This window comes from Diadema setosum, chromosome 4 (genome assembly GCF_964275005.1).
Source record: "Diadema setosum chromosome 4, eeDiaSeto1, whole genome shotgun sequence".
Lineage (NCBI taxonomy): Eukaryota > Metazoa > Echinodermata > Echinoidea > Diadematoida > Diadematidae > Diadema > Diadema setosum.
Window position 1 is genome coordinate 10,884,172 of NC_092688.1, and position 19,814 is coordinate 10,903,985.

At 36.7% G+C, this 19,814-nt stretch overlaps 1 protein-coding gene across 1 annotated transcript in view; it reads left to right on the forward strand.

Annotated features, from left to right (window-relative positions):
- LOC140227602 (uncharacterized) overlaps positions 1–19,814 on the forward strand; it is a 206,198-nt gene that overhangs the window by 178,733 nt on the left and 7,651 nt on the right. The window contains exons 17-23 of the mRNA XM_072308019.1: positions 4,990–5,000; positions 6,837–6,894; positions 10,816–10,891; positions 11,485–11,733; positions 14,083–14,136; positions 16,627–16,716; positions 17,833–17,853. Coding sequence (XP_072164120.1) covers positions 4,990–5,000; positions 6,837–6,894; positions 10,816–10,891; positions 11,485–11,733; positions 14,083–14,136; positions 16,627–16,716; positions 17,833–17,853 — 559 coding nt within the window. The remainder of the gene's footprint in view (positions 1–4,989; positions 5,001–6,836; positions 6,895–10,815; positions 10,892–11,484; positions 11,734–14,082; positions 14,137–16,626; positions 16,717–17,832; positions 17,854–19,814) is intronic.

The window sequence follows — 19,814 nt, forward strand, 5'->3', positions numbered from 1 at the left end:
GAATGAACATTATAAATGCATAGCATAAATCAGTCACATGGGAAGAGGTAAAGAATGAGTGTTTGAGTTCTCATTAGATAATTTTGCGCAAGGTGATGTTAGGGAAACTCTTGCAGAGTCTCACCTGCTGTTGTTAATGACCATTGAAGTTTCAGGACCTGGATCTTTATTGGGATGCAAAATAAAGAACCCAGGCAGACCAGCTGCCTCCACATGTCTAGTTGGCAGGTCACTGCACTGTGGACCACATGAGATACAGCCGTGGAAAGGTTTCTATGTTTGACAAAGGCACGGATGAGCTGAAAATAGACTCTTGCTTATGTTCTGGACAGGATTACAGACAGCCGAGCAAGGAGCTATTTGATTCTCAGGATGGGATAGGTTTGAAGTTATGAGAGCCCTACCTCTTCTCTGGCTGGCTAGTCTTTGTGATACAGACTGCTTTTTTAATTGCTATCTATAGAAGTTCTACCTTCTAACTTGATATGTTGACATTCCTGGTTACCTTGGTTATAAGAAAATTTTCATAAATGGTGATGATTTAGAGCTGACAATGATGATTAATATTATTTGATTTCTATGTTACTATCAATCAGCAACTGTTTTAATGCACTTTTGTCAGCAAAAAAAAAAAAAAAAAAACCCACAAAAACCAATTGTTAACCAAAGTAATATTAGAGGTATTACCCCCCCCCCCCACCCGAGATGAAATCGTTCAAGTGTGAAGGTTAGGCAACAAATTAACATTCTATCGCAGCTTTGATATATCAAATGAAACAAGAGAGGTTTTATCAAAATTGGTTCTAAAGCAAGAAAAGTATGGAATTTTTTGCGAATCAGTGATGTTTTAGTAGCAACCACATATCTAAATCCATCGGTCAAGGCAATGATGCCATTACTTCCCAAGTCTCTCTTTAAGCTGTTGACATATAATTACTGCTGCAAATTTGTGTACGTGGCTGTGACGACGAGTATCATTAGACGGTGAAATTGTGAAGTTTTCAAATTCAATAGATTTGTTGTTTTGTGTCTAATTTTGACGACACTTCTACCACTTATTGATCTGATTATAACTCTTCAGCTGAGTCAACTTAAATATGATGTGGAGTTGCAGTGAATAATGAATTTTATGCTTGAGTATGCATTCAGCATCTACACCTCACTGTTATCAAATTAAGCATAATATGCGTACATTGACTGTAGAGTTACTATGTGTTTACATACCAGTCTCTTCTTCAGTGCATGCCATTGAGTTAATTATTGTATTCTAGGCAGACAAACTCGCTAGCATTCCTTCACACTCTGCACACAAACAACACTATGCATCTTCATTCACGCGTGTCCATCTATCTTACTACCTCTCATCAGTGATGATGGAAGATTTGGGGGAGATGATTTTGACTTGAATCACAATGTGAATTAGTTTATCCTGTTATACTTAACTAAAATTGTGACCACCTGGGTTTACTCAAGATGATATTTTAAGCTTTGTTCTCCTTTGATATAATCTATTCTGGCCATAACTCCCCTGCCCACTCTATAACATCAAAGCAAATCTTTGCCTCGATGCAAAGACTACTACTTCTTGTTCATCTTCTTCTACTTCTGTTTTGCACACGTCCCGCACATGTCAAGGTGCCGTGTGCAAAGGAAATGCATGCCTTGGATTCCGGACACAGGCCCGGGTCTGAAGACGGACAGACGGGAATGGCTGTACCTTTCGCTACCAAATGTCAGCCATTAAGGCCTTGGCTTTAACATCCATGATTCACCTTTACTATATCCATGCCCAGCGATCACAAGGGCAAACATAGATAGGGAAATAGACTGATGTAAATTCTTCTCATTCATCCATAGATAGATGGGTAATAATCAAGGACCATCCACAGTTATGCATGATATCCTCATTATTTGCATACCAATCACAAATCATCCTTTTTTTTAATCAATATGAATAAGTAATTATATGAAGAGTTTGTTTGCAAAAACCGATAAGTCCATATTTGTCAAATGGAGATATTTGCGATTAAAGGTCAAGAAAAATAAAGAGAATAATAAGAAAATTCTTGCTTCTTTTGACCATAACTTCAAAAATATACCTTTATATGTAGTGACCAATATATCATTTAAAAGGTATTATTTTGTACTTTATGGCAGAGACCGTACTTCAAAATCTTCAAAAATGGACTTATCGGTTTTTGCAAACAAACTCTTCATATGTACGTAGATTGATTGATATATGAATAAAATGAATGCCTGAATAATTGAGAAAGAGATTAATATGTGAATAAACACATAAGGATGCCTAAACAAATTAATGAATGGACAACTAAGTGAATAATACAAGTAATTATGTCTTTTATAGACAAAATGATAATCAAACAGAGTAAGGAGAAGACTAATTATCCAAATGGCAGGCACTTTTGTTTCTTTGCCTGTTAGTCTTTGTTCCAGTCATTATCAAGTGACAGAGATGACTGTTGAGGTCTTGTCTAGCCTTGTTGGGTGTGTAAAGGCTAGAGGGCACCAAACTCCAGTCCATTAAGCATAATATTGTTACAGAGGACCAACCAAGAGTATTTGGTGAGGTTTTTGTTTTGATGCACAACCTGGTTAGATGTCAAGTTTGTCTTAAGGAGGAGGATGGCTGAGGTATTACCATGAAATGCATTGCACCAAATTGCCACTGGGTGTACATGTTAGCACATGCACAATGCTCTTTGTGCAGGAGAAAATAGCTTGAGAATTTCTTAAGTATAGGTAAAAATTTGTTGTTTTTCCCCTCTTCAAACTATCTTTTATTGAGTGGTAGATGATAAGTTAGATCAGTTAAGTTAGATGTCTGAGTTAGGGTTTGATCTGTCTGATTCAGAGAGAAAAAAAAAAATGTTATTGCAATCTGCCAGACACGAATTATGATATGAAATGGTATCATTCTTAAAGGTATCATTCTTAAAGGTAACAAAAATATATGGCTCAGTGATATTTGATTCTTAATACACAAATCACTTGGCACAGAAAAACATAAACAGTCAGATAACAAGGCAGAAATGAAAACAAGAATGAGAAGAGGACTTTGAATACCTTTTTAGTTCATTCTGAGTCATTTGCAGCACACAGTCAAGTCACTCCGGAATTAGTTCAGTCCCATCTACTCTAGAAAGACGTTCCTCCCCTGCAAGCAGCCATGTCATCCCGCTGATTGATGACACACTGTTGTCATCCTTGTCTGCTGAATATTCGTGGGGCCATTCTGGTTTATCCTTTGCTTACTCTCTCGTGATAAATAGGTGAAGGTGTTTTAAGAGAGATATTCAAGGAGGTGGAATATATTTAGGTCACTAGCAGAGTGTGGGCGGACTTTATTTATCTCGTTTGTTTGTTTTATTTGTTTGTATGTTTGTTTATTTATTCAGAGTTCATTCAACTTTACAGAACAAGATGTGAAATCATTGAGCTAGTCAGGAGGTTTATAGATGCAATGTATTTTTTACTGGTTCAGTCTCTTGTGAATTAATGTAACTTTGTTTTTGAGGTGAATGGTACTTTCTCATCCAGTCACTATTGAACTCTGGGCTGAATGAGTTCTCATATTTTGGTGTCATAAAAAAAAAAGAGCAGCAGGAATCATTTCCCAAACCGTTTTTGAGGTTGTGTTCAGATGAGCAGTCTCCCCCCTCCAAACGCTGAAGTTATGCAAACCTTGTGAGGTCCAAAATCAGGTATACAGCAAGCAAGTTGTAGTTTTGACACAATGACTCCTAATCATGCTCCTCGCAAATTGATACTATACTACAGATGTGAGGGGAGCTTATGATTTTAACTGATGCATTCTCATTTTCATACGGGGAAACTGGCAGAATTCTGATGCATGAGTCACTCCTATGTAAAACACTTTAAATGGTACACTGACATATTTTGATGTAGTACGCCGACACATTTCACATGCTTTGGATCAGTCAAGATTATCAGATCTGAGCAGTGAAAGGATGTGCACTGAAGTGATGGGTAGAGAGAGGAGCAGGTGCGGAGGACAACTGGGGAGACGTTCCGTGGCCACGGCAACCCGCATCTCCACCGGTTTTCCTGGAAGAGCTTCCCAGGGGCTTAGTAGTTTCTTGGTATTCCTCCATTGATCCTAGGTACTCTGCCAGAGGGAAGATTATAGTCCTGCTGAAGATGATGCTTAAGGCTGTCAAGTATTGCCACCTCAATGGCCAAATTCAATCTGATCTGATTCGCGAGACTGCAAGTGAAGAGGTCCCGTCAGTTGCAACTGCCGTGTTTAATAAAATGCCAGCTGTATGGGACTTTGGATGAAATATATGATTGAGGTGCATGTACAGCTGGGAAGAAAAAGAGAGGGAGAAAGAGAGAGATAGGGAGAGAGAGAGAGAGAGAGAGAGCTAGATAGATAGAAAGTAAAATGTTATTACCAGAGGAGAGACAGAAAGACATTTATGCTAACAGACAAAGTTTGAATTACAAAATATAGAGGGGAAGGAGCTCTGAAATGCAGTTTTGGCTTTTGAAGGATATGACAAGATGTTTGTAGTAATATAATGGCTCTGGTAGGTAGAATGAATTAGGATATCACCACAAATTGCCCTTTCAATAAGATGAAATTATGCTTTAAGGAGACATTTTTGCTTTGATAAATTTGGGTGGGGGAAGACAGGGTTTGAAATAAGTAGAAATGGTTATATACTGTAACATAAAGGATATGTGCATTACCATTTTACAGAATAAGATGAGTTTGAACTGATAGTGTGATAGAAGGGCCAATTTTCCAAGTGCTCAATGTAATTCACATGTGACTGCAAATATCCTCTGTTACCATTCATAGTGGGTTATCTCATCACTTAAACACAGAGGAGACAGGCTTAGACTCTTAATGGCCTCAATGGACCAGGCTCGCTTCTATCTCCTCCAAACATAAATAATCACTCTCATTTTGACTTGTTTGTCTTTACGTGTCCTGTGATTGAGAACTCACAACTGTTCAGTACGAGATCACACACATCAGCAATGGAGATGTATCGTGCTGCGGTTGGACTAGGGGACGAGGGTGCTCTGTAATGTTATGGGGGATTAGAGGGAAGAAATGAAGACACTCCGTGTGGGTTAACCAGTTGCCAATGGTAACCTGGCTGGTCCTGTGAAGAATGTATGAAGAATTCACAATCCTACAGTGAAAGGGCTAAAGATATTGTCTTATCTGTGCAGAATAATGAGACAATGAATGGAATAGATCATATGCAAGCATCAGAGTTAATTCATTGCTTTATTCTCACATCCATCAAAAAACAAGGCCTTCTATATGCAGCTGGGTTATTTCTTGTGTTAAATCCTATAGTACTACAGAAATTGTAATTTAAAGAGTGCAGGAACAGTTAAGGCAATGGGATATCAACTCTTTGTATACTTTCAAGTGCTAAATGGCTCAGAAAACCCCATAATTGTACACACTGGCCAAAGTTTCTGGTACAGATAGGATTAAGTAACTGGATTATGTTTCCAGTGAAACTGTTTCATCTGAAGAAGATATGAATGCCTCTCCTCCAGCACTGATTTGGTCTTTTAGAGATTTTAGAGTCATTAAAAGTCAGGCATATACTGAGTGGACATCAATAACCAGCAAACAACCAAAGATATTGTTGTTTTTAAATTTGTCAAGATTTAAGATTTCATTCTAATCTTTTCAAATTTGTAATGACCTCATATGCAGTTGTAATTCAGTACTTGTGTGTGTGTGTGTTTTTGTTTTTTGTTTTTAATTTGATTTGACTACTACCACTTGTCATCTAACAAATCAGAATCTTCTAGATCTGGTCGATGAAGTAATTGTTAGTGAGGCTAACGAAAGGCATGTTATAAAATGTCTTCCACTCACCCTTTTCCTTTTTAGAACTTTAGAAGTGTTGAAACATATTTCCTTGAAAGAGATAATTGTCACAGCAAATGACATTTATAGCATATGGAAATAAAAGTTATTAAAAGTGAATGGGATGACCAATGTAGGTATGAGATGGGGTGAGATGAGCTTATTGTCCTTAATCACATGAAAGCTAGAACAGTGCAGACAATGTTGTTTTAGATAACGTAATTGCAAGGGAGAATGAGGAGTGGATATTTTGTGTGCTGTGATGAGCTGAGGAAGAACCAACATTCTCCAACTTCTGAACTAAATGGAGGACACAGTCTTTCATAGTGTCAATGACTTTGACATTGACAATGGCTTTGACACATGGTTTTCTCTGGTGGCATTGGAAAGAGTATATCCCTCTCAATATCCTAATAACCTTTATATGTTGTAAACTACTATTGTTATTCCAGGCATATTTGATCCTTAAAATGAACCCTCGTACATGGTGTAGTTGGCAGTAATGCTGACAGAGTGAACCACAGGAGTTTTGTGAAATGATTTGAGAGCATCGACACAGATCATATTTTCCCTTTCTTTGCATTCTCCCGTTCTTTCTCACTGACCTTCAAGGAGCCATGCAGAGTAGTCAGTTCAGTGACAGCTGACAAGGGTTTTAGCTGTCTAAGTGCCAAGGATGGGTTAGGGTTAGGGTTAGGATCAAAATAATTTATGGTATACACTGTATGCTTCTATACAAACAAACAAAATCATCCATTTACTTCACTGATTTTGGCATTTCAAATAACATTTCTAAATAAGATTCTTCATGAAGTTGATTCACATGTGTTCAAAATTATTGCCAATTTGTATTTACATATGTTTAATATAGTAGATGCCTGCTAAAGATGATGACTGACTGTATCTTAAATCATTATTTTTCTTCCTCCATTTTCCAGAGCGCGACATCGAGGACTGTCACCATGGCGCCCATAGAGAATATTGAAGATGAGAGTACCCTGGAGAAGATGGTGAGTTTGAATTTCAATCTTATCATTTCACCATTTTACTTTTTTTTTGTATGAATTTAAGATTTTTATATTTTTCAATCTTTAGATTCACAATGGTATCTTTCTGCTGAGTTATCAGTGCTTTGTTAATGTTCAGATGGATGGTTGCTAATGATATTACAGTTTGGTAGAAACATGCAAAATTTTCACATTCTGTAATTTTCTTCCTTTGATTTCAATTCTTCTAGGTTCAATCTTTTTAGGTTCAATAATTTTAGGTTTGATTTTTATACTTTGACGACCAGTATAACTAAAAGCCCAAGCAAACATAGTCACTGTATAAGGATTATTGTGAGTCGATTGTATATAACCACCCTCTGTCTCAATCCCACTACTGGCAGCCTTTTGGTGTGTCTGTCCAATTCGCCTCCTTGGCCTTTGACTTTATGATTTCCTGGGCGTCATGTTGATAAACTCAGCTGGTTGGGAGGCAAATTAGCTGCCAGTGTCACCTTCATGGGGAGTTACTGATGTTTGAAACAAGTATTATACCTAGGAGGAAGAGGAAGATGGGGTGGATAATGGGATAAATGATGTGTGTGGAGGTCATGATGAAGGACAGTTTCATGTTGACATCCTGGTATGTGGGGTGACATTTTCATTAGCCAGTAATCAAAACATGAGGGTCTCTCTCACAGCAGGGAACAAGTTTTGTAGTAAATGAAAAGAGAAATGAATCAAGACAGTCAAAAGGCAAAAAAGAAACTAGCAGGTCAAGATATGTTTATTTAACTGATTCCATTCACACTAATCATATTACCTCGGACACATTTGAAGATTGGAGATAATACAAAATCCAATGTCAGTTTCCACTTGGTTTTTTTTTTATCTAGAAAGTAAAATGAAACAAAAGTGGAGGATGGAAGTTTCATGAAAATTGAACCAACAATAAGAAAATTACAGAATTTTTAAGTTTTGAATGTTTCTACTGAACTGTGATATTATGAGCAGCTGTCAGTGCAGATGACATGAGGAGAAAGAAGTTATATATTTTCAGATTTTATGCTGACCCAAACACAAAATTGAATGAAATATAACTTTATTTTAGCATGAAATCAGAAAGAAAAATTGTACCCTTTGTATCACATTTTCTGTTGTATTGTAATAACATACCAATGATGAATACCATTATCTGTTATAGTGGTATAAGAATAGAAGCAGTTGTAGTTTTTAGTGTTGCCAAAAACTGTATGATTTTGTGACCAAATCAACAAGAGAGATATTACACATCAAATGTGCATATATGATTATGACCAATGTCACTATTCGAGGAGAACTTTTGTGTCCAGTTTTTGATGAACTTTCACCAGTTTGTTCACACTGTATTTGTGACCCTACATCACAAAGCCAACAAAAAGTGGCCCGACATGGATTTGTAGTTAAGGGTAGATTCTGAAAGAGCAGATGTTAGCTTTAAAATGATGTATAACTAAATTTAAATGGACTGTCCTAACCTATCTAGATATTGGAAAGAAGGTACACACTCTGGAAAGAGTGTACTGAGAAAGGGAGCGCTGAAGTGAAGGGTCTATTCAAGCACATAATGTTATTAAGCTGTGCTACCGTAGCTATGCAATGAAGGGGGAAAAAAGAACAGGCTGCAAAACACCATAGCAACAACAAAGAAGGAATTATCAGATTAAGCTTAAACTGAACATGCTGTATGAATACATTCTGGCCATGTCTAATAACTTTCAAAGCAGTAGTGCTGTCCTTTCAAAAGTTATTAGAGTTGAAAGTGAAGAGTTTTTAAAGGATTTGTAAGAAATGTTAAGGGACCTATGAGACATACCTAATTACTCCATTCTACAATGAAAAAAAAAGGTATAGGTGTTCTAGAAAACTGCTGAAAACAATTTCCCATTTGTTTTATGATCCCAAACTTGAGAGCGATGTAAAAGAATAGCTGTGTCAGAAAATATGAACATCTAAAAGTTGACTAGGTTTGAACCGTTTCACCTATTTTGAAGTCCTCACATAAAATCAGGCCGTGTGACCGTTTATTGGCTCTGTGATGCACGGTCACATTTGGACTTTAACCCATCAAGGACGAGTCCTGAGTATACTAGGGCAGGTGTCTATATGAAATGCGTGTTGTAGCAAAATCAGTCAATCCTCAATGGGTTAACATTGCATGGCAATGTACTCTTGGGATGTTTTCCTACGTTGATGACGCTACCAATATTATGTTCCTTGTTGCACCTCTTCGCCCCCTCCTTACTGCCAGTCATTCTAGCTTTTTATAGAGTACAAATGTTTGTAGTCATGCACAACATGATACTTAAGAATCAACCCTACCTCCAGACAGTAACCCCTTCCCCCCTTCCCTCTACCCACTTTCTCTTCCATCCCCCCCCCCCTCCCTCCTCCCAAAGCCATCTCCCTGAGAGTGTTAAAGATTAGTGGATGTTGACAGAGACCATTGTTCTTCTCCATTTCACTCCCCAGCTCATCAATCCCTTTCTCACAGTCCATCATGCAGGATACAAATGAAGAGTTTGTTCGCAAAAACCGATAAGTCCATTTTTGAAGATTTTAAAGTACGGTATCTGTCATAAAGTACTAAATAACACCTTTCAAATGATATAATGGTCACTACATATAAAGGTACATTTTTAAACTTATGGTTAAAAGAAGCAAAAATTTTCTTATTATTCTCTTTATTTTTCTTGACCTTTAATCGCAAATATCTCCATTTGGCAAATATGGACTTATCGGTTTTTGCAAACAAACTCTTCAAATGTTTTCATGTTTAACCACACATACTTTGATGTCACTATCCCATGTTTACCCCTCCCCTCCCCCCCTTCCATATCATAGGGGCACAACATGGTTGTAAGGTGACTAAAAATCATCAGATTGAAACCAGTGGTCCCCCTTAATTTTCCCACTAATACCTAATTTCTTATTTATTTTTCTTTATTGGGTGGACAGCTTACACTTTTGTGAATCGATTTGTATAACTGCACATTTAGCGTAGCCATTTGAGTACATAAACAGTTTGTGTGTGTGCGCGCACGACGCATAAACTTAATGATGAACTGCAATAACTTGCAAGCGACTGCTTAGATGTTGTTCAACTAGAGTGTACCTCTGGCTGCCTCTGGCTGCGGGCGTGCACTTCCAGCATTTTCCTGCAGGCAGTGTTTCATTCATAATTCATCTTTTCTTTGCCTGCGGTGTTTCTCATTACTGAATTACAGAAATTTTCTCCCAGCAATTTTCCCCTTCCATATTCTCTTCATTCATAATCTCCATATTGTTACTTTTTAACACCAGTGTCACAGTACAATCCCTCAACCAAACAAGCTTTTTAAAGCGTTCAAACTGCACCAATTGTGTGAGGCCAACCAATTTGCTTCTTAATTGAACTAATTACCTTCTTTCTACTACATCATTGCCTTTGTAAGGCACTGGAAAATTACTGGTGAGATTCCATCGTGGCCCGAGCAGTCCCCGCGAATTTGGTTAATAAGGTTGCCTTTGATGGGTAAACACATCTGTGTCACGGTTTAAGATTTGCTGATCCAGAAGAGCACCTGCGCCAAATCACCTTTTCTCGCGCATCTCCCCGGACCGCCGCTTGTAGCGTGCAAACCACCAACATCAGTCCAGCCCGGAGTGTTGCTCTGCTCGATTTCACAGTTTTCTATTTTTTTTTTTCTTCTACTTCTTCTTTTCTGAGATGTTTAGTGATGAGTTAAATAAAAGAGATGAGGATGAATAGGAGGGTAAGGATGGGGAGGAGGAGGAGGAGGAGGGGAGAGGGTTATTGGAGGAGGAAAGGTGGATACCGATAGTGGTGTCAGTGCTGGAGATGATGCGTATGTCTGGTGGTGTTACCCATCCCGGTTCTCATTTCGTGTTTGTGTTCTCTGGCAGCTGGAAGAGGCTACGGAGTTTGACGAGCGCAAGAAGATCCGAGCACGGCTGCGGGAAGTCAGGAAAAAGAAGAGAGGTAAGGAAGGCCGGTCCTGTATCCAAAGATTTAGCCTGATGCCTTTGCAGTTGCAGGGGAAATTATTTTCATTATCAAGATAAGCCATAATGCTTTTCTGATTCTCATAGCCACTTTTCTTCATGATTTTCTTGATTGTATCAATCCAACTTCATGAATGCTATGGTTGAATACCCTTTATCAATGCATAGAGATTTTTCAGATTATATTTTTGTTAATGCTATGCCTACATTACTCAGCTAACTTTTATTATGTCGCCTAGTGTTGACTTTATTGTTTTCTGCCTAAGATGAACCTGACATTTGGTTTCTCTTCTAATTGTGTTACACTTTACCATCTTTAAACAGATTACAGATTCTAGATTTTATCGAGTACATGGAAGTTAAGAAGTATGTTGGTCAGAATGTAGTTCTTACTGTAACTCTGAAGTTTGTGCAAAGCATATAGTTGTTCTTTTTCTTCTGTTTGCCTTGAGGCTCGTTACTTTCTCTCATTGTGAAAGAAAAGGTGGATCTTAGTTGTGCTAGAGCTGTCTGACAACAGTTTTGTTTGATGTTCTCACATGGACACCACTGTATCTTTCTCTGACATAGACGAACGGGAACAAAAGATACATGAGCAGGAGAAGCAGTTCGAGGAGAAGATGCACAAACTGGAGGTCGAGTCCGCGCAGCAGCGAATGAAGGCAGTGGGACTGAACGTCATCACGCCGGGCCAGGAGAAGACGCAGACGACGACGAAGACGTCAGAAGATGGTAAGACTAAAACTCTTGTCCAGACGACCGTTCGGGACACAGGGAGCAGCAAGAGTATGCAGACCACGATATTGAGCAAAACGGAAGGTGATGGCAGCAAACACTTTCTTGTTTCAGAAAAAGCAATGTTCTCGTTTGGCTACCCCTTCATTTGGTTTGGTGTGTTCAAAAGCATTGCCTGATTTAATCTCATTAATCACAGCTCACTTTAAAGATCATTCCATGATTTTCATGTGAATCTAATGAAGATGTTAACCTTGGTCTGTTCAGAACGAGTTTTTCTCAATTCTTTAAAATGTGGTCTTTCAGCTATTCTGCCAAACTTGTATATGTTACCAGCTATTTTTGTTGGTCACCAGGGTTAGATGGCCAGAAAGATACTTTGTTAACAGTGGTATCATGTCTACAACGGCCAGGTTTTAACATGCAGTGTCACTTGGTACAGTGATTACCTGCTCAGGATATCACAAAGTGATGAAATAACTTTGCCCGGTAACACATAAAAGGCCTTCACAAATCTTAGCAAAGTGAAAAAAAATATGATAATTGAAAGATCTCAATACTGTATTAGAAGTAAACACCTCACATTTTTTTTTTTCTTTTCCATGTTAGAAGCTGCAAAACGCAGGTTTGGCTGTCTTTTTGTGTTTTGTTTTATTTAATTTTATCATATGTTGTATTTCAATGAAACAACAACATCAAACAAAATGTCTGGTCTGCTGTTATAACTTTAACTAATTTGAATAATGTTTCTTGTTGTTAATATTTGTCATATGTTTTTGTCTGATGTGACAAGGGATAGTCTATGAAACACAGAGTTTTAGTTCAGTCCTATGAAATTTAGGATTGTTGCGCCTAAATTTGATCTTAAAATAGAACAAACAAAATCCAAGATTCCAGTACCACAGGAACTGCTGTGCAGGATTCAAAATTAATATCGTTGAACAGAACAAACAAACAATGAATTCATCTATTTGTTCATATTTTCATAAAATGACTCACACACTTGAATAAAGTCATGCATGCATGTTTTCTTACCATTTCTTCTCACTGTAATCAATATCTTCCATTTTAATGTTATTGAAATGTGAATTTCAAAGGAATAACATCTTTGTTGTTTTGTTGAATTTTGATATTCCTTCGAGTGTTATGACTAAACTTGTTTTGGATGTTGTTAATTCTTTAGCATGTGTATTGTCTGTTTTAACAGAAATAATTCAGTGCCCTTTACTGAACAAATCCATCAATACATAACTGAAGACCGTTTAACTACACTGTTACATTTTGTGTCATATTACTTATCTTAGCATGATGTCATCATTGCAATATAGAGTGGTTGATTAATATCTATCTGTGATGATGATGTTGTACGATTAATATATGACAAATATTACCTACTTGTCTGTTTTATATGTGTCAGCAGGTATCACTTTTACTTTGGAATATTATTATCTACATCATGGTGAATTCAAACTAAATTCTAAATTGTTTAAATTACCATTGAGGAGTTCAAATCAAGTATAGTTTATAATTCATCAGGCATAGGAGATTTCATTTTTTAAGGGGGAGTAGGCTGTAGAAAATGCTTTTCAAAATTCTTTTGATGAAGTATTTTGTTCTACTAAATGTAAATCAATACATTTTAATGAATGGAAATCAAGTTTGGGAAAAATTATAACAATGAAGATTTTCTGAAAATTTTCATTCATTGTCAGTATTTATGAGTTGATAGCTGTATCTCACTTTTTGACCATCATCTTCAGTTCAGTCAGGCATGTAGTTAGTTTCTGAGTAACCACTGTGTTGGTTACTATGTCATTCAATAAAATATTCAACAAGCTGTTTCTCTATTTCAATTCAATTTTCCATTCAATTCAATTTATTTTCATACTTCTCAATGAAGGAATGTACATCAAATATAATAAAAACATAGTGAATCATAATATCCGGCTTGGATGCTCAGTAAATTAATGTAAGCATATAAAACATGTAGCGGTCAATCATCGTACGTTTGGTTCTATGTATAACGCTAAAGAAATATGATGGAACCTACTTAAAAGTGAGCTTGTTAAGTGTAGGTCCCAAATTCTGAACAGAGTGTAAAGATGAGGAGCAACGTAGGACCAAAATAAAGAAAAACATATTTAGACAGTTTTCTAGTTTAAATCAGCTGGTGGGTGAGACAAAAAACTGTAATAAGATATTCAGTTATTCAGGCAGTCAGTTGTCTGATCAACTATAAATCAGTCAGTTACAAAGTGACTCTCCTTATTTCGCAGCCACTTATGATGTGAAACATTTCCTATGATTTCTGGTCATGATAGTCAATTTGCATAGGAATAGGATGATTAATATCCACAAACTTTTTTTTTTTTTCCAGTGAACACAGAGTTGAATTCATACTAACTTGCTTCCCCTTCTCATTCCATAACACAGATACAGGATTCAAATCACAATCTATGGCACAAGAATCAAGAAGTGTCACCGTCGGTAAGTTTTTATTCCAGAAATGCTGGACATTTTCAGATGATTTATATTTAGCTGAAGAAAAATATTTTGAAGTCAACTGAAACTTCTGTGGCAATCATTCATCAAGTCTTTCATTAAAATTTGACCTATATTTCTTTAAAGAAATTCTAGAAATTTTTAGATGAGTTATATTGAGCTTAAGAAAAATACTTGCAATCAACTGAAACTTATACTGCAATCATTGATTTGATTTGATTTGATTTGATTTGATTTATCTATTCTCTGTATGACATTTTTTTTTTTCAAATACATCAACTTTCTGCAATTTCATTAACAAAGTACAAAATACAGGTAGTATACTTCATACAATTTTCATCATTTTCATCAATTATGCAATACATCTGTAGTATAATTACATGAGTAACATGAGTAACATGAGTAACATGTTAATAATTTGCAAACGTGTTCAAGTTGTTGATTGCAGATAACACCTATCAGTGTAAGATGGTGTCATTAAAGCAAGTGAATGACATCCAAAGATTAATGATAAGACAGTTGCATTAACATTTGAAAAGTGTGGATTATAGGTATGAGCTTGACTTCTTAGAATATTATTCTGTCTGAACATGTGTGGAGAGGAATTTGAACAGAAGAGGATGTAAACCCATTGCCAACGCCAACTGGGATTTTGGTGCACAAAGTGTATAGGGATTTCAAAATTCTGCCGTAAATTGGTTAACCTAACTTCAATAGAGTCCAGTCAGTCCATCATGTCCTCAGACCCACTGTCTTGTGTGGTGGAGATTTCAAGAGGTGGCGCTGCAGCACGACTAATGCCGAGACCATCCCAGGAATTTGGGCATGTAAACATGTTTGAATGCTCGTGCCTACGTGTGCGCTTAATGTACCCCCGTTAGCTCATGTATGAACGTGGTAGGAACCAAAACATGCGGAAACGTTTGATCTCTGAAGTCAAAGGCATTACTTCATGCCATTGCAGAGAGCAATTCCCCAACAAATGAGAAGATACTCTATGTATGAAGAATGCAAAAACCAGTATATCCATTTTCATCAACTGAGATATTTAAGATGAAAAACAGAGATCAGTAATTAGAATATATGTGATAATTACGATGGTATGTTCAAACACATTTCTTTTTAAGTAGTGAGTGCAGCATTATTGAAAAGATTTATTTTTGTCTTTATTTTATGATGTCCTTACTTTTGAAAAACCTGTGAAAATGGCATTTATCTATTTTTGCATTCAAACTTTTACTTTGAAAGAATGAATTGAAACACATTGCTACTCACTAACACACACACATAAATATTAAACACATATCTTTGTATATAAATACACAACTGAATCAACTGAATTGCTGTGGAGAAAAGATGTTTTCATGTTAGGTCAATATTTGACAACAGTCTTAAACATATCTGAAACTGATTCAACAACAAATGAAAATTGACCATTATGATCCCCAGAAATATCTTTGCTCCATAATTGCATCTTAAACTCCCAAAATTTAAGAGGTGATTGTGAGTTCAACTAAAGACAGGTTATTACATTCAGTTTGCACAGAATGTAAGTCACATGACAAGAGTTGAATGGATAATGATCTGTGCAATTAATGTCTCACCCTTTGTTTTATTATTGCCCCGCCCCCTTGACATCAGCATACCACAAGTCATTTTCAAAATTGGTTTAAAATTTACTTTCTTCTTCTAACTGGCAGTATTTAAAACATTGTAAAACAGAGCAAAACAAAACACACCCCAAGAAGGAATAGAGATGTGTGGCCTGTCTAGGAGATGAGATACAAGAAAATCATCACTGTGTATATTAGCAGCAAGCATTCTCCTCCTCCTCCTCCCCTTGATCCCAGTTTGTCATTCCAGAAGGCCATGTTAGTATTTAGCATGGGAGCTCTCAACTCCCACACCACTGTGATCAATTACACCACCTCCCCGTTAACCCCTGCCAACTCGGGTGCCGATGGCAGCGCACACTTTCCAAGAAATGTTTGCAGCTGAGGTGCTTTTTATAGGGAGGGGAGCACTCGGAGGGTTAAGGTTGAGGCGGCTGTCGTCATGGCACGAGCCCTAATGCCATCCAAGCCAAAGTTGGTGTAAGGAATGCCGGCGTCATCTGTTCTGGAGTCGTGTGTACTGCCATCCATCTTGTAGCTCTCCCTGTTTCTTGGACCTGTGCACCAACTTAATCCACCAGCCAGCTCAGGGCTTTTTATCCCAGCACATCCCAAGCGATCCCCGTTCAAAGTCTTGGTGTTGATTGAGTGATGTAATCATTACTCTCAACTTCTGAGGCGATCTTGTTTTGTGACAAGATTTCTGACCGGGAAAATTGAACATTTTGGAAAAAAAAAGGTTTTCTTTTAAACAAGATACCACCATCAGCTGCACTCCCGACCACACCCAAGCATTTGGATTTATATATCGGATTTATCACTATCTCCTGACTGGACTTTTTCTTCACCTTGTTTTGCCCAGGACCCGGTGGCAGTAGTTCAGTCAGCATGTCGAAAACAGTACAACAGAGCTCGTCGTCGTCAACAACGACAACCGGACCCAAAGGACGACGTAAGTATGATCTGCTAATTACAGTCATTGCTTACCTGCAGTTTGGAGAAAAAAAAAAACAAATATTCTCGTCTGATTTGATGAGGCAGTGTACCACTCTTTTTGAGAAAACAGAAAACAATAGAATGATATAACACATTTTAAGACTTTAACAAAGCTTCATGGTAAAATGACAAAGTACAAAGAAGTTTTTGCCTATATCTTTAAAGATATTTCATAGATGTTTCATTGAGTTCCTACAATGATTATGCTTTAAAGGTGTGATAATGTTTTAATCTAAGTTCTCTCAAACTGGTTCTACCATTCTGTAAAACTTGATGTATTTCCCTAGGATGCAGAAGAATAGATAACATGAAACTGAGTAAAAGAATTGCTGAAACTCAGAGTATTTCCAGATGTAAATAAATATCTATCCATGATATGAAAGTGACACCCTTTTGTCATTTTTGCTTATCAAGTTTGTTTATAAAGATTTTGTGCCCAATATGTGTAATATATTTATGGACATGTCTTTGTCCAACACACCATGTTGAATTGGTTTCATGAAATACTTTGTAGAGATTCTATGCAGCCACATAATACTTAACATACATTCTACTTTAAAGCTGCAAGTAATACAGTTCATGTAATTCTCGCAAGTGAGCGAAAAGATTATCTTTCATTGATTCACTCTGATCTTGAAACAGACCACACACATTTCCTGTCTTAGACATTTGATATGTAGGACATACATGTAAAACTTTGTTGAGGTCTCTCTACTGCAGTGTAGGATATCAGTGCATGTTTTTCTCCATTCTCTGGATATTACTTTTAAGTGCTGGCAATTTTGCTCAGCAAGAAAATGTTTCATTTTTCGAGGGAATCATAAAACCATTAAAAACATATATTCATTGATTGCATCTCATTAAACAAAGTTGGTGTGATATCAGAGAAACACCAATATCATGTTTGACGTTTCTTTCACATTCATGCATATATGACACTGCTGCTCCATTTTGTTGATAGAGGGCAGTGTTCACATCACATGACCACCTATGTCATGTCATTTCATAATGATGAGTACATCATATGCATTCCCTGAAACTCACGCCCATAGATTGTTTTACACTTTTCCAGTATCCATCAGCGCAGAGTCAGGTAACGAGTTTCAAACTGGCATTTGGGTATATTTTCTGTTTTGGAATGTTCAAAGGGTAACAGAAGCATTTTGTGAATAAGATGGAAAGTGCACATGTGGCTGCCCATAGTTGTCCAACTTTGGCTGTTGATGTAAGTGAGCAACTGTTGGCTGCCTAAAGCTATTTTAGTATTAATTTATTAATACATTTTTTTTTTCTTGCCACCAAGCTTTTAAGAAAAAAAATTGCAGAGACTTAGAGCTAATATAAAACCACCAACTTAAGGCCTAGAATACAGGTAGTTGCCGTCTTTTTGGATCCATTAGTCGTTAAAATGTTTCTTTTGAATTTTTTTTCCTTAAAACATTACCTATTGGTACAAAATGGTGACATGTGCCAATATTTCAGCTTAAATGTAATTTCAAGTTTATCCACCAAAAATAAAAACAAAACAAAAAAGAAATCCCAACTTTTACTGTGTTTCTTTGATGATCAAAATTCTGTCCAATTGTCCTGTATCATAATTAATGAATAAAATCCTGTCCAATGACAATGTGTGTGAAACTGAAAGCAAAAACAAAAACAAAAGCAGTACAATACACTGCAATGGAATGACATGTTTACCAGGGCCTCATTGCATTAAAGACCATACCTGCCATAAGTAGGAGCACCTACCGATGCAACATGTAGAAAATGAGGTCATTGCCGGTATAACTATGGCATGTGTTTAAAAGTGTAATGAAACTGTTACAGTAAATCTTTAGTGCAATGGGCCCTAGATCATGTCCACTGTTATCATTAGCCAAAACTTTGTTGTTGTTCTTCTTACGCACCTCATCCCCGTTATCTAGTCTTTCAAGTGACGGCCACTACCTCTCAATGGATGACTTTAGATATAGTTTGCTCATGAAAACATGGATGCATACGTTATGTCTCACCTTTAAACAGCTTCTTAGAGTGATGTATGTTCTTGCCTATTGGTGATGGATGAATGGTTGTATGCATAACATTGCTCTTGGGTTGTTTCTGCCTGATAATTTTTTTTTTTCATGGATGATCAAAAAGGAAGAACGTAAGGTTGCTTGAATGGCATTGCATTTTGTATGGAGACTTACTGTAAATACGAAAAAAAAAAATGCATTGTGGAAAGTTTCTCCTAAAAATGAGAGTAAGAGATATTATCAAATCTTGATGCATTTTTAATTTCAAGTAAAGTTAAGCATTAAAAAAAAATGCTTGTTTTTATGAGGCATGTCCATCCATTGAAATTGTGTGTGACATAAAAAAAAGGAAATAACATGACTAGACAGTTTGGCCACATACATTTCTTGAGATGAATGTGTTTTCTCAATTTGCTAAATCAAGCTTGCAAATTGCACGACTATGATATGCCTCAAATAGTTCTCCTTTTTTTTTCTGAAATTGTTGCTTTGTTCATTAAGCTATGGCTCAAATTGCATGTAAGGTCAAACAGTCATTTTATGGCCTGTTACATTTTTTACGATACAAGATTGAAAGCTCCAGTATAGTTTTTGGTAAAATGGCAAATACAAAGGCATTTTATTTCACTTCAAAATGATATATGAGAAAACAAAGATGACGTAAAGAAATTGCATCATGAGGGATATCAGAAATAATTCTACACTGATGTTGATGTATTCAACAACAAAAAAGCATAATATAAAAAAAAGAATAATAATCATAATAGTTATGATAATTATCCAGCTAGTATCTACCAACACTTTTTCTGTGTGGTGATACTTTGGATATACGGCCCTCACCACCTTTCTCTATGGCATTTGATATTTGTGTAGAGCATTGGTGCAATATTGTGTAAAGTTTTGCAAGGAACTTTTCAGGTGAAAATCACCAATTTCTCTAAAATATTTTGCCATCAAATAAAAACTATACCAGGGCTGTGATTTGTTTTGAATGGGTAGATTCTTGTGGTACACAAAATTCGCAATGTATTCGGTCAAT